Consider the following 16,302-nt stretch of genomic DNA (forward strand, 5'->3'; position numbering starts at 1 on the left):
TTACAGCCGTCACTATAAAACTTCTATGTACTAGTGTTTACTAAGCTTCTGTCTTGCCAGAAGCTAAACCGAAAAAGTAGTTGTTACTTGTTACAATGAGAAGCTGACCCGAAACTCAACAAGCATGTCCTTAAAAGACTTTGAAATAATGCTCTCAGCCGCCCACATTGTTACGACTCTTTCTTTACGTCGCATCGTCGTCTGGATATGCCGTCGAATTAACATATGGTACCGAGCGACGTCGTGTTTGGACAAACAGCATGTTTTCTGAAATCTATTGCCCCATGTTTACTTCAGCAAAAAATCATTTCAGATATGTTTCGGCGTAAACTAATCACATCGAATGGATCACATAATAGTGACCAATATCATAATCCTCCGTCAACAACTGCTACGACAAATCCAGAACTGCCTGCCCGGATAAGCCACTCTCCAAGGTCTCTCGAATGCGGCCTGTCTAGTTGCAGCTGCCTGCTGCATACGCTGTCCAAGAATTGGACGCCGTTTATCCATTGTCCCAGACACAGCTTAAAAATCCCTCGCAGCTAGATGGCGCCAAGCCAAAATACTCGCACGGAAGCCACCACACCAGCCCACAAGCCGCAACCGCCATCGACATGTCGGCAGCGGAGGAGCACCGGTGGCGCTCGCTGGTCTTCGGCGAGGCCGTGGCCGCGCAGCGCAGCGCGCTGGTGCTCGCGTCGTACCCGCTGCTGCTGCTCCTCGTCGTCCTGGCCGCGTTCGTCAGGTACCTGTGGATCGCGCTCGCCATGTACTGCGCGCTCCTGTTCGTGCTCTCGTGCGCCGCTCGCGCCCTCGCCGCCCAGCCTGCCGGCGCCGCCGGCGCAGAGGCGGCGCGGGTCAGCCGCGGCGGGCTCTCGGCGGCGGCCATCGCGGCGGTCGCGCCGGCGTTCCGGTACGTGGCCGCGCTCGGCGAGCCCGCGCAGTGCGCCGTGTGCCTCGAGGGGTTGAGAGACGGGGAGGCGGCGCGGCGGCTGCCCGCGTGCTCGCACGCGTTCCACGCCGGCTGCGTCGACATGTGGCTCGACTCGCACGCGACGTGCCCGGTGTGCAGGTCCCTCGTAGTGCCGCACAAGCCCGGCAAACAACCGCCCGAGCCGCTTGTGCTTGTGCATCCGTCGTCGTCGCCGCTGCCGCCGGTTTAGTCCCGCGCGCGTGGATTCCGGCCAGGATATGCCATGTACCGGCTGCCGAGTAGTTTCGACATACAGATAGCTATGCCACCATTTCCACGAATTGTTTTTTCTTGTGTATATATTATGCTATCGAAATATCTATAGTTGTGCTAGGATATTTTCTATTGGTAGTTGTCGATGGTTATGTCCGCTAATGTTATCTTATGTTATCTTCAGCAGCTTACTTATCTCTATACATATATTTAAACTTTATTTTGCGAACAAGTGTTTTTGTGAAAGTGTCTTTGTGACGAACTGGGGTCTAACAGACATTGACAGCACGGCTAGAGTGAATTGCGATTGCAAACAACCTGTGTGTGATTCAGGTCCGTCGCCGGACGATAAGAACACTACTGACTGAGACAAGATGCAAAAATCTTCCAACGGACATCGACAGCACAAACCGGCTTTGAATTTAGCCTTCAGTTGCTTTCGGTATACTCTTTCAAGAATATAATACTTGTAACAGCTATTTTTTCTAATATAACGACTACTGACTCAAATCCTTTAACTAAGCTTGTAAAAAATATCAATGTTCAATTAGATTACTCCCATATATTGTATCTATTTTGGTGTAAAAAATATTGATAACCATTTTTTATCAGTCTGACAAACTTTACATACCATTACCAACGACATTAAAAAAAACTTTGCATTTGCGTGGACTCTAGTGTCAAGAGAGACCGTGGCCTGCTAGCTTCGGTGGTCAAGATGAAATTGACCTGTTCAGTATTCAGTTTCCCTTGCTCCGTTCCCCTATTCTTCTCTTCTTCTTCTTAAAAAAAAGAATAAGGAAAAAGATCGGTGGAGCAAAGGGGTGATTGGGAAAAAAAGTAATTAGTTGTAGAAGTGTTGTTTCTTTGCTCCTAGTTCTCATTTCTCTGTGATGCTAATCAGACGAGGGTGAGGTCAAAACAAAAGGGGTGATTTTTTTTCGACCTTTCTTTATTAAAAAAAAGGGATGAAAACGAGCGGTAGAAAACTGCCGGTAAAAGCACCTTTCGATCGGAACATGTTCCTCACCGAGCAGCATTGCAGGGAGTACTTCGGCGGATCGATCGAGACACTCAACTGTTGGCCGCAGACTGCAAGGAGTACTTCAAGGCCGCGATGCAGTTCGTCGTCAGCCCTGGAAAGTTCGGTGCGTGGTTCTGGTTCCTCCCTCCCCTTTCTCTTCTCTCTGCTGCATGAAAACCTTCGTGGATCCCAACGTGTTTCAGAAAACCCATCTTTTTTGCCTGTGATCTGAATCGACGACGCCGTGATGTGCAGGTGTGCTGCGGCTCGGGAGGGCAGGGCGGCTACAACTTCAACCTGAGGCTGCCCGCAGTGGAGGACTGGGTGCTGGACTCTATCCCATATAGCGTAAAGAAACACGTGCAGCAGGTAACTGGGTGCTAGACTCTACGCGTGATCGAGCTGCAAATGTAGAGTTCGGACGCACATGCGCTAAACGAGGCATGCAAGCAAGCAGCCGGCGGAGGCAGATGCATGCATGCACGCGGAGGTGGGGAGGCGGGCCCACATGCATGCACGCGGCCGTTCACAGCACATGCATGCACTCGGAGTGGGAAAAAATATAATATAATATACGGTAGTTGGTATATGGTTGAAATATAGAGTAAATATGAGTACGGAGGATTGTGGTATAGAGTGCTGATCAGGACAGAATATTCTTTTTAGGGTAGAAATTTAGAGTAGTATGAGTGCGGATAGCCTGAAGAAGAAGTGCGGCGAGCAGGGCGCGAGCGTGTGCTCCGACCCGGCGGCGTACGTGCGCTGGGACGGCATCCACATGACCCAAGCCGCGTACAGGAAGGTCGCCGACGGCTGGCTCAACGCCCTGCTCAGGTCGTAGTCGTAGGACAGAGAGATGATCGACCAAACTGTATGTAGCATTGCAACACCGCAGCTCGCAGCTGCTGATGCGGCTGGAGAGTACGTGGGAGTAGTGTTGGGAATTGAGCCAGACCGGACTAGACTGGTCTAAATCTATCGTGCTTTGTGTCAGATAAGTTCGGACCAGAAAAGCCGAAAAAATTTTTAGGTCATGTCGTACCAGTCCGAAGTGCAAAATAATGGTCCAACCTAGTCCTAAACCACGTTGTGCCTTCGTTGGGCCGTGTCGGCCCAAGCTCGACCCGTATATTTGACCATATAAAATCAAAATATTATAACCACATAAAGTCTACAACGTACTAAATGAAATATACTAAACAATTCTAGCATCATTTGACTACATAAACTCTAAATATCACAACAATATAAATTCGTTATCTTACTAAATTAAAGAAATTAAATAAATTGGGTCGTGCCGGCCTAAGCCTGGCTCGTCTGTGTGGGCCGTGTCAGGGGCTCGGCGCGACGGAATTTGAGGGCTGGTACAGACCCGCCTTCGGGCCGTGTTTTTGCTTTAGGCTCCTGTTTTCGGGTCGTGCTCGTGCTAAAAGACCGACCCATATTCCTAGCACTAGTGATGGGTATGGTAAGGTAAAGCTATTTAGTCGGTTCACTGAAAGGATTTTTTTATAGCTGAAACGCGCCAGAAAAAGAAGTTGGCGATGAGAAGGCGACGCAGCCACCATCGCTGCTTAAGACATGACGGCAATTTGCCATGCCCAATCTGTCCGAGATCAAGGACAGCTGCTCTGCTGCTGTGTGTGTGCTCAAGTGCGATGATCTCTCCCGAATCGGAGGCGAAATATCCCAGTCATCCCCGACGCGTCTCCCTCGCCATATCCCAGTCAACCGCATTCAATACCTCCAGGCCACGGCCGCAGTCAATGCACAGCTCGCGTCCGCGTGTTCCCCGTCTCCACGCGTCCATCAGGCCATCTCCAGCGGCAGCCGGCAGCAGCACCACCTCCGCGCGCGCGGGCCGCACCGAGAGCAGGCGTCCAATCGGTCGACGGTCGTCCACGCGCAGCTACGCTACGGCTTGGGGTGGTGGGCGCTAGAACTAGAAGAATCCAAACTCTCCCACCCGAACCAGTGAATGAACTCCACAGTCCATAGCAGTCCGGCTCGTCACTCGCTGCACTGCAGCAGGTCGCCTGTGCCTGTGGCTGCCATGCCTGCCTGGCCTACAACTACAAGAGCGAGCGGACAAGCGCCAGCGCCACGGGCATGCCAAGCCAGTTCACGAGCCCGGCCAAGAACCCAAGCACGGCCAAGCCAAACCGCCCTTCTCCTCCTGGCTCCTCATGCCTCGCTTGACTCCTCGCGCCAATTTCGGGAAACAGGCCATGCCGGGAGACGGGGGAGCAGCTGGAAGCGCGAGGTGGGTTTGCGCGGTCCTTTCGGTGTTCCCGCTTCTAGCGGCGGCGGCCCAGGGAAGGTACCGCGCGGTGTTCAGTTTCGGGGACTCGCTGGTGGACGCCGGCAACCTGGTCACGGAGGGCATCCCGGACTACCTCGCCACCGCGCGCCCGCCCTACGGCCAGACCTACTTCGGCTACCCCACCGGCAGGTGCTCCGACGGCCGCCTCGTCGTCGATTTCATCGGTAAATTTCGCCGATTCCAGGCTCCCCTAACCTTTTCGCGTGCGTGCGTGCGTGCGTTCTTGGGAGTCGCCTCTGTTCGGACGGAATTCGATGGGTCTGATTCTTTCTGGCCTTCTCCTCCTGCAGCGCAGGAGTTGGGCCTCCCGCTGCCGCCGCCGTCCAAGGCCAAGAACGCCAGCTTCGCGCAGGGCGCCAACTTCGCCATCACCGGCGCCACCGCGCTCGACACCGACTTCTTCCGGAAGCGAGGGCTCGGCAGCACCGTGTGGAACTCCGGCTCCCTCCGCACGCAAATCCAGTGGCTGCGAGACCTCAAGCCATCGCTCTGCAGCTCCGCGCAAGGCACACGTACACACCCAAGAACGCAAATTTTCGCCGATCCTTTACCATCTCTTTCTTTCTTTCTTAAAGTAAAAATTCAATTTCGTTGACGCTGCTATCCTTTTTGTCCCCGCTGCTATCCTTGGGTCGTGAAGGATGCAAGGAGTTCTTCGCCGAGTGCCTGTTCGTCGTAGGCGAATTCGGTGGGAACGACTACAACGCCCCGCTGTTCGCCGGCAAGGACCTCAGGGAGGCATACAAGCTGACGTCCCACGTGATCCGAGCCATCTCCGATGGAGTCGAAGTAAGAACTGCGCCTTCGCTCTGCTACTAGCTAGCTAGCTCGGCGTGCTTGCTCCGTGGGATTTTGTTCACCGATCCCTTGTATTGTATGTGCCCTGCTCTGCTCCTGGCCTGCTTGCAGCAACTGATCGCCGAGGGGGCAAAGGATTTGATCGTGCCCGGTGTGATGCCATCAGGGTGCTTTCCGGTCTACCTGACCATGTACGCTGACCCCAAGGAAGGGCATGGCTCGCGCACCGGCTGCCTCAAGCGGTTCAACACTTTCTCTTGGGTGCACAATGCGATGCTGAAGCGCGCGCTCGTGAAGCTCCGAGCGAAGCACCCTGGCGCGAGGATCATCTATGGCGATTACTTCACGCCAATCATCCAGTTCATACTCCAGCCCAAGAAATTCGGTGAGCTCCTCGGTTTCTTGTTTGCATTGCATTGAACACTATTCTAGAACGGCTGACAAAACAAAAATGCCATCTTAAACAGAACATACGTGGAAAGAACTGCAGCCGATCACATGTCTTGTTTATTTCTACTCTGTTAACCACCATTCATTCAGGCATCGCATCCTGGGACCCATAACTCTTTTAGCAACATTCTGACCAATCAAATAGAGAAGCATGGGACTGCATTGCTGAAACATCTGTGTCAGAAGGAGAATCTTCCTTCCATGCTATGCATTGGTTTTCTCCCGGACATCATCAAGAGATGGGTATAAATTCTTCCATCCTTGTCATCTGTGCATGATGGGGGTGCAAGAGCTGCGTGGCCATCCCTGTATTATTTTCTATCTATCATAGATCATAGAGCTTGTGTGGCCACTGGCAAACAAGATTGACATCAAGCGACTGACATGATCACATGATTATATCCCAAGTGAACCTAAAAGTTCTCCCACACAACGACGCAGGGTTTTACAAACAACCACCAAGGGCATGTTGTGGCGCGCCTGGGAGGGGTCCTTACAATTTCAACCTGACAGCGAAGTGCGGTGAGCCTGGTGCCTCGGCTTGCGCTGATCCTAAGACGCACTGGAGCTGGGATGGTATTCACTTGACAGAAGCCGCGTATCTGCACATTGCCAGAGGCTGGCTTCATGGACCGTTCGCAGACCAGCCTGTTGTACAAGCATCTTGAGTTGAGTACAGTACACCCAGCCTCTCCTCCCTGCTGTTCTTGCACCTCTAGAGTGAGTGTGCCACAATAGCACACACCGTGCGTGACACCAAACTGGATCCGATAAGGTAAGGTAGTAGTAGTTCCAGTGCAGTCGGGTAAAGAGCTGAGATAGGTCTATTAATTAAAGCTTGATTCCTTTCATTCAGGATGGTGGTATAAGTACAATGTAATGCACAAAACAATTCATATGAGTACCAGTTAGAAATCACTATGGTGGTTAGCTTGCTCCAACTTCTGTATCTAACTTTTGTATCTATTTATATATTTTTTATATATATAGGACATATCATGTACAACCATGTATGTCATGCAATCGACACAATCCGGTAATAAGGGCTGCCTTGGAAACTTAAAACCCTATTTGGGATTTCGGGGAATTGAGTGCAATCCTCAGGAATCCCGAACGGGTTTTAAGTTTCCAAACAATCCTAAACCCTAAACTAGCCATAAACAGAAAAAGAAAAATATTTACACTGATGCACTTAAAGCAAGAGATTATTTATAAAATATTATCACTGCATAATTTACAATCGATAATACAGGTTGTTGTTGATAGTAGGTATGATTATATGTAGTTTGTTCTGCAGTTGTAATCCATAGAGACAAAATACTCTGTAGTCAAATTAAAAAGTCCTAGCAAGCCGCATCGAACAAGCTGACGAGAAAGAGGGCCGTATCAGCTCCGTAAACATGCATGATTCGTGCGGAATCTTCTGATCTGAGAAAATAAAATTAGCGGCGTCTTCAACGGGGTTGCCGTCCCGTTGAAAGTTGAAATTGGTCTCTTTATTATTATGTTCCATGCTTGCATGCCATATTATGTTGGAACAGCTCCAAGTGAGTGGGGGACACAAGAAGCTTCAAGCCTTCAACTGCAGACTAGCATGGTCTTTCGCTTGGTCATTAGTTGCACAGAAGTTTGTCATATGCGACACGTGACGTGATGCCCTGACAGTTTACAATTTGCTTAACACAACGCATTCGTGATGTGCTATATATCCTGCCACAGTAACGCTAAGTCTTGGACATTCATAATAAAATTTGAATGCTATATTTTTATTTAAAAAATCTAGTAACAGCAACAGCCCTTTTGTTTTCACGGATCAGTGGTGGGGATTTCGTAAGTTTGACTTGGCATTTTCTAATGCACTCCTAAGTATATGCTAACACTGCCGTGAGTTAGCAGAAGACCAAAACACTGGGACATATTGATTGGTTCGGACTGAAGCTTCTCCACGCATGCAGCTAAAGTGTCTTTTTTTAGCCCCAATGATGCAGTCCACGCCCTCCGCATTCAAGCTACCAAACATAAACATAAGCTCGTGCAATGCACACGGACAACCTAGCTGAGCACCCGTGGACAACCATACATGCACGCCAACTATTGCGGTAGATTATTATATTATATGACATGAGATGTGGCATCATTGATATATAATCAATATACCTGTATCGGTTTCGGTGGTAATGCGTGCCTAGGGATGACAGTGGGTACGAGGTTTCGGTGGTAATGCGTGCCTAGGGATGACAGTGGGTACGAGTATGTGGTAAATAACTGAGTATGTGGTAAATAACTGTGGATAATTATCCATTGGATATGGGTACAGTGAAATTTGGTATCCGCATGTACGATTATAGATATAATATCCACGAATAATTTTTTCGTGTGTATTGATATCATGTATCCATACCCGTTACCCAATGGATATTTGACACATGGGTCATCCGGATTTAATATATTATTATAAATTCTTATTTTTCAATTTTTATCCATGACATATTGTTTGGTGCTGAAATGATCATTTGATGCTACTGGAACGATAAGTATTTTGAAATGTGATAAAATTGTTGTGGTGTTGAATACTAAAATTGTAGTGGGTGGGCGGGTAACGGTATCCACCGGATAGCGGATACCCGGCGGGTACGGGTATGGATGGATATAGACCCATACCCACAAACATTTATAGGTACAGTTATGGGTTGAATTTTGTCTCGCGGGTATGGATTCGCGAACTATATATCCGTGTACTAACCGCCCGATTGCCATCCCTATGCGTGCCGGCCGTAACATGTGAATGAGTGATAGTGTGATGCTAATAGGTGAATCAATCTTCGATTCATTTGTGCTCTTAGGCGGCTTGATTTGAATTGATCTTCGACTCGTTTGCGTTCTTAGGCAACTTAGGTCTAATCGGTCTACGATTCGTTTGCACCTTTAGTCGACTTAGTTTGAATCAATCTTCGATTTTATTACGCCCTTAAGCGACTTTATTTTGAACCGGTCTTTGATTCGATTGTCCCCTTAGACAGCTTTGGGGGTCTAGCGCAAACCTGCAAGACTACGGGTGTGGTGACTAAATGGCGTAAGTGTCGAATGTTAGGCTCGTATTTGAGCCTTTTGACCTCGAAAAGTTTTGGTGATGTGAGGGATTTTTTAAAAAGTGAAGAGTTGAAATATTCATAGCTCCACCTCATTAAAAAGCTCACGCACATTAAGACTCCCCCATGAGGAAAAAAATGTGGGCCCAAATTATTGTTTGAAAATTGAAAAGTAAAGGGCTACTAAAGGCCTTGAAGGCCTTGAATAACTAATAATTGATCAAATATAAAATCTCTTGAGATTGTCGATGTTACAGCTGTGCTCATGCTCGCTCCTTGTTTGGGTCATCGGGGCATATGATCTTGGCGAGGTCTTTTTTGGAGATGATGAATGAGCCTTCCCACTTTAGCTCAAGCTTGCCTTGGCCCTCTGTTTTCATTGTTATGAGTAGGACTAAATCGCCCACGCGGAGTTTTTTTGGAGACTACTATCTTGTCTCTTGCTAGTATTTTGTTGAGTTGTTCCGTGCTTCAGCTCTATGGACTTCGAGCATATCTTCTTTTGTCTGGTTCCTAGATAGATTCTAGGTTTGCCATTTGAGCTTCATCCTTCAGTTCTTATTGAGTCATAGCCTTCGCGCCATACATGAGCTTTGAATGGAGTGAAGCCTATTGATATGACTTCGTTGTGTTAAATCCCTATAGGGCTTCAAGCAGTTGTTTGGCCCATTTCCCATTTTGTTGTTGATAAGTCTTTTCTTAATGGTACTAAATACAATTCCGTTAGCTCTTTTGATAGCCCTTTTTGACCAAGAGTGATAAACAAAGGTGAAATTAACTTTTGTGCGGCTGGGAGGCAGAATTCTCTCAATTTTTGGTTATCAAATTGTTTGTCATTGTCTACGATGATTTCTATAGGGACTCCAAAGCAACATATTATATTTTGTAAGAATATTTTTTGGACTATCTTCGATGTGATGTTGGTGGGTGTCTTCTCTTTCATCCACATGGTGAAGTACTCGACTGCCACTTGGGCATCAGGTTTCCTTGGACTGTTGGAAATGGTCTAACAATGTTGATGCCCCATCGATATAGAAACCATGTGGGTACTATCAACTTTATCTATTGGGAGAGAGGGCTCTTTTTTGGAGAAAACTTCTGGTAGACTTTGTAGGTTTGCGTAACATTGTGAGCATCTTTGATGATATTGGACCAGAAAAATCCCTGCCTTATGGCTTCACTGCTAGGGCTCTAGCTCCAATGTGATTCTCGCAACAATCCTTCTGGACTTCGAGTAGTACTTGTTTGCCTTCGTTTGGTATGATGCACTTGATGAGGGATTGCACGACTCCCTTTTTGTGCATCCCGCCTTCGATTATAATGTATCCTCTGGTTCTATGTTTTAGTTTGGTAGCTTCTGCCTCATCTTTTGGGATGTAGTGGCCACACAGATAAGATATGATTAGAGGTCTCTAGTCTTCAGACTGAATGTCGTTGATAATTGAGGTGTTTCACTGAAGGAGTTTCTAACACCTAGTAAAAAAGTCATAGGGTAAAGACTCCACCTTGTGCCATTGTTTTTGAATTATACGGTAAAGCCTCGAGAGTGTTTTCTAGGCTTCACACAACAAAGAGATGCTTGACCAGTCTTGGTCCCCTAGCGATGCAATCTTTTTTCTACTTGGCCTACCACAATCTTAGAGTTGTTTTTATGATGCATGTTTTGACTCCCAAAGATCTCAATTTAGCCTAAGGATCATGGCTTCATACTCTGCTATGTTGTTTTGGTACACACATATCCCACACTGCAAGCCTGTAGTCGTGTGGCAACTTTACTAATAAAACAAGAAAACAAATCGCAGGAATTAACTCTGTGTCGATCTTTCATAAAAATAAACTAGTACAATGTACGGGCGTGCGACGACACGTAAATATTCGATAAAATGTTAGCGCACAAGGTGGTTGCATGATTGATTACGCATGCAAGAGATAGTGCTTATCTTGTCTGGTTGTTAGACGAGACGTGGGGATAAAAATAGATATATGTGCTTCACGCGCTTGTGTTGGATGCATGGTTGGTTGCGCATGCAAGCAATAAGGTGTTGTTTGGTTTACATATTTGTAATGTGATGTGTAATTAATAACATTAAACCATTTTTGTGTAAGTCCAACCATAATCAAATAGCACACCCGGCCTATTCAAATTTATTAATGCTGGTACTCGAGCGTGAATCGTTACTGTTGCCATTTACGTTACATTTCGTGAATCAAACATCACCTAAGACTTATCTTATCTGGTCGTTAGGCGAGATGTGGGGAATAAAAATAGATACACACACTGCGCACTCGTGGAGACTTAGACTGTCTCCAACAAAAGACTATAAACGGTCCATAACTGTATATTTAGCGCCTCGTATCGTTCGCTAGCCGTTCAACAATGTGTGCTATGATGTCCGGTAAAACTTAGAGCTTGTCCTACGACCGCTACATTTGGTAGTTTGTTGTTCATCCTCTATCTGCTGGGGAGGACGACACATGTGTGTGAGGAGCAGTAGAGCGCACGACCGCCGACGACAAGCACGAGCACGTGGCCGTTGGTGAAGAGGAAGAGAGAGCGCGACCGCCAGCAACAAGCAAGAGCACGTGTAGTCACCAGCGAGGTGGACCAAGAAAACATGGCGTCCTCACGTCGCCGTTGAAAAATAGGCCCATAGTCGTCTCACGTGTGAACTCGAACTCCACTGGCGGACCTAGGGTTTTATATAGGGTGTGGCCTTGACTTGCCATCTCTTAAAGTGCATACCATTGAACTTTTCTGGCTTGAGCGCATCGGCAAAAGCAGCCATAGAAAAACTAGGAAATTGTCTACAATAAGGTTTTTGGATTGTTGAATAATTAGACAAATTCCAGTTTAAATTCCGAATATAAATCATGACCAAATCAGAAGAACTGAAATAACAAGCCAAATCAGATGATGCGTACTGATTAGACTTACTGATAGATGGCACGCGCCGGAATCAGCAGGGTCGACGATGTCGAAGTAGCGAAATCAGCAGGGTCGACGAGGTCAGCAGACCACGAGCAGTCGCGTGAAGACGCTTCCCAAAAACCTTATTCGCCCTCTCCCGGTGCAGGATCTAGAAGACGAAGGGTTCCGGAGACCTGCTCTCCTGATCGCAGATGCACCTCTGCGGTCGGGACGAAGGGAACTAAAAGGCGGCTCAGATATGAAGAGAGGCGAAAGCGAACTGGGATCTGGGATGATTTGGAGGCTGGCTGTCGGGCTCCTTTTATAGGGCCAAGTCCGCGACCCCCGTGCTTATCCGCCCACGAAAATCTCGCAATCAGTTGAGATTTTATAGCGATCGGTTAGGATAAGCGTAACAGCCAAGAAACCAAAAAATCAAACGGCAAAAGGTAGCCGCGCCCCCGCAAGGCGAGGGGCCGGATTTCGGCGGACCATTCACGCGCATGTCGTGCGCCCGCGCCCTTCGCCCTGGCCCGGCCCGGCCAGGCGAGGCGAGCGCGCGCGCGTGTGGCTCTCCACACTCTCTCCTCTCATCCATGACTTGGTGAGTGAGTGTGGCTTCCATATTTAAGCTAGCTCTACTCCACTAGAGATAGCAATATGGTCCTAATGGTTCCACCTATCCTCTAGCCAACCTCTTGTATGGGCTTTTGAGATTTTCTGGGATTTATTTGAATATCTTAATTGGGCCAAGCCCATAAATCCTAACAATCCCCCACCAGATCTCAAATGCTCATCTGCAGTTTTCGCCACTGTTCACTACTGTTTAATATACTAGTTTTTTCAGCAGAGACTGTTAAGTTGAACTTCCGCCTAGAACTCCAAGCTACACCAACCCACAACTTGGACAATGGACTATGCCTTGAATTGCAAGTTTTGCGTGAATGGGTTTCACTTGAAGTCATGACCAGTACTTGGCTACCAGTAGTCCCCTTCTCGGGTGGAGCATATACGTCGTACTCCAAGGTCTCTTCATGAGTTTACTAGAGATCACCCAGATCTCATAGACTGCGACGTTAGACAGTCTAACTCATATAGGTGTGTTCTTTCAAAGAATGTTCTGCAGGACAACATCTTCGCTAATACAAGCCAACAGAACACATTAAGGCACAAAGCCAACCTGCCTTACAGCATTTGAGAGTATTGCATCTTTACTTAGAGAGGGTCAAAGGCTACTCTCCTCAGTTCACCAATGGCTTGTTCTTCCCAGGACCTAATTCACGGGATCTCCGATCACATAGACTGGGTTTCCACCATGGCAACTTTATTCGGGTCTCATACCCATCTCTCTCGATGCGATTTCTATCACATTACGTGGTAGTCCCTTGGTAAAAGGATCTACCAATTTTTTATCTGTTGAAATATAAGTCACACTTATAACTCCGGAGTTTCTCAACTTTCTGACAGACTTCAATCGTCTTTTGACATGTCTTGATGACTTTCCATTATCCTTAGAACTCGTCACTTTAGCAATCACTGTCTGATTGTCACAGTTCATAAGGATAGCTGGTATTGGTTTCTCAACCACCGGCAAGTCCATCAAGAGTTCACGCAACCATTCTGCCTCAACGGTTGCTGTGTCAAGTGCAGCTAGCTCGGCTTCCATGGTTGACCTCGTCAAAATGGTCTGCTTGCATGACCTCCATGATACCGCACCTCCACCAATAGTAAAGACATAACCACTGGTGGCATAAAGCTCGTCTGCATCAGATATCCAGTTCGAATCACTATATCCTTCAAGTACTGCATGCTGACCAGAATAGTGAATTCCATAACTCATTGTACCTTGCAGGTAGCGCATAACCCGCTCAAGTGCATGCCAATGATCAGTCCCGGGGTTTGACATGAACCTGCTCAATTTGCTCACAACAAACGAGATATCGGGCCTTGTTGCACCAGCAAGATACATGAGTGAACCGACAATCTGAGAGTATCTCAATTGGTCTAAACCAATTCTCTTGATCTTTCGCAGTGTCACACTGGGATCATAAGGTGTTGGAGAAGGTTTGCACTCAGAGAAGCCAAATCGCTTCAAAACCTTTTCAACATAGTGAGATTGCGAGAGAGTAATCCCACCATCTGCCTTAATCAGCTTGATGTTTAGAATCACATCAGCTTCTCCCAGATCTTTCATATCAAAACTCTTTGATAGAAAAGACTTGACTTCATTGATCACATCAATGTTTGTGCCAAATATCAATATATCATCAACATATAAGCACAATATAACTCCTTCGCCCCCACCACAGCGATAATATACACACCTATCTACCTCATTGATGGCAAAGCCTGCAGACGTTAGAGTCGTGTCAAACTTCTCATGCCACTGCTTTGGTGCTTGCTTCAGACCATACAAAGATTTCAATAACTTGCACACCTTGCTTTCTTGACCCTTTACTACAAATCCATCAGGCTGTTCCATATAGATTTCCTCGTCCAGCTCTCCATTAAGAAAAGCTGTCTTTACATCCATCTGATGAACAAGGAGACCATACGAGGCAGCCAAAGAAAGTAGTACTCGAATAGTGGTCATTCTAGCAACAGGTAAGTATCAAAGAAGTCTTCTCCTTCTTTCTGAGTATAGCCTTTAGCCACAAGCCTAGCCTTGTACTTTTCAGTTGTACCATCAGGCTTGAGCTTCTTTTTAAACACCCACTTACAACCCACAGGTTTGCATCCATAGGGTCGATCAGTGACTTCCCACGTACCATTTGAAAGAATGGAGTCCATCTCATTATGAACTGCTTCTTTCCAATCATCTGCATCTGGAGATGCAAATGCTTCTGCAATGGTAGTAGGAGTATCGTCCACAAGGTACACAATGAAATCATTACCAAAGGATTTTTCAACCCTTTGTCTCTTGCTCCTTTTAGGAGCATCATTGTCATCCTCCTCTAGGACAATTTCATGTGGCTGTTCAAAACTCTCAATAGGTGTACTATGTTCAGGAGTTATCTCAGAAGAGTATCTAGAATTGCTATGAATGTCTTTCATTGGAAATATATGTTCAAAGAAAGTAGCATCACGTGATTCCATAATAGTATCAACATACACATCAGGAACTTAAGATTTAACTACTAAAAATCTATATGCTATGCTACACGAAGCATATCCAAGAAAGACACAATCCACTGTCCTTGGACCAAGCTTGCGCTTTTTATTAATTGGTACATTGACTTTCGCCATGCACCCCCAAGTGCGCAAGTATGAAAGTGATGGTTTTCTCCCAACCCACTTCTCATAAGGGGTTTTCTCTTCTTTGCCCATAGGAATTCTATTCAGAACATGACATGAAGTCAGGACTGCCTCCCCCCACCATGCCTTAGATAAACCACAAGTGTCTAACATGACATTCACTAGGTCAGTCAAGGTACGGTTTTTCCTTTCAGCAATCCCGTTTGACTCGGGTGAATAGGGAGGAGTCCTCTCATGAATAATGCCATGTTCTGCACAGAAATCATCAAAGACTTTGGGAAAGAACTCGCCACCACGATCTGATCTAAGACGTTTGATCTTTCTCTCTAGTTGGTTTTCAACTTCAGCCTTATAGATTTTAAAGTAGTCTAAAACCTCATCTTTTGTTTTTAGCAAGTATACATAGCAAAATCTAGACGCATCATCAATCAATGTCATGAAGTATCTCTTACCACCTTTTGTCAACACACCATTCATCTCACAAAGATCAGAATGTATGAGTTCTAGTGGTGCCAGGTGTCTCTCCTCAGCAGCCTTATGAGGATTTCGAGGTTGCTTCGACTGCACACAACTATGGCACTTAGAACCTTTGACTATGGTGATATTCGGAATTAAACTCATGGTTGCAAGTCGAGACATAGAGCCAAAATTAATATGACACAAACGAGAATGCCAAATACTCGCAAGATCATCAACATTAGCACAAATATGGTTCACAGACTTATTATTGAAATCTAACAAAGAAAAGCGGAACAAGCCTCCGCAATCATAGCCTTTACCAATAAATTGTCCAGACTTGGACACAACTAATTTATTGGACTCCAAAACTACCTTGAACCCATCTCTACATAGAAGGGTTCCGCTAACGAGATTCTTGTGTATAGAAGGGACATGATGCACGTTCTTCAGCTGCACGATCTTTCCCGAAGTAAACTTCAGATCCACCGTGCCAGTGCCATGAACAGAAGCATGTGACCCATTCCCCATTAGCACGGAAGAATCCCGGGCGCCCTGATAAGAAGAGAACAAGTTAATGTCAGAACACACATGAACATTAGCACCAGTATCAAGCCACCAGCTAGGTGATTGAAATACTGAGAAGATAAAAGGTAAATTACCATACCCTTTGTCTTCCTCATTGCTAGCGACCACTGTGTTGACATTGCCCTTTTTGCCACGGCGATCCGCTCGATCAGGACAATCCTTGGCAAAATGACCCGTCTCGCCACATGCGAAACATGTCAATTCAACCTTGTTCTTCTTCTT

At 46.7% G+C, this 16,302-nt stretch overlaps 1 protein-coding gene across 3 annotated transcripts; it reads left to right on the forward strand.

Moving 5' to 3' along the window:
• Positions 1-431: 431 nt before the first annotated feature.
• On the forward strand, positions 432-6,807 carry LOC100193666 (uncharacterized). Of its 3 annotated transcripts, none has more exons than XM_008649188.4 (8): positions 432-748; positions 2,235-2,337; positions 2,469-2,582; positions 4,439-4,700; positions 4,827-5,048; positions 5,177-5,325; positions 5,446-5,719; positions 5,875-6,702. In XM_008649188.4, the coding sequence occupies exons 1-8, from the start codon at positions 618-620 to the stop codon at positions 5,895-5,897; spliced, it is 1,278 nt and encodes a 425-aa protein (XP_008647410.2). In that variant the 5' UTR covers positions 432-617; the 3' UTR covers positions 5,898-6,702. The 3 variants fall into 3 exon arrangements, with proteins under 3 accessions (XP_008647410.2, XP_020394387.1, NP_001132231.1); XM_020538798.3 differs by having other exon boundaries at positions 446-748; positions 6,226-6,807; NM_001138759.1 differs by lacking the exons at positions 432-748; positions 2,235-2,337; positions 2,469-2,582 and having other exon boundaries at positions 4,415-4,700; positions 6,226-6,713.
• Positions 6,808-16,302: the final 9,495 nt, after the last annotated feature.

Source organism: Zea mays, chromosome 6 (assembly GCF_902167145.1).
Source record: "Zea mays cultivar B73 chromosome 6, Zm-B73-REFERENCE-NAM-5.0, whole genome shotgun sequence".
Lineage (NCBI taxonomy): Eukaryota > Viridiplantae > Streptophyta > Magnoliopsida > Poales > Poaceae > Zea > Zea mays.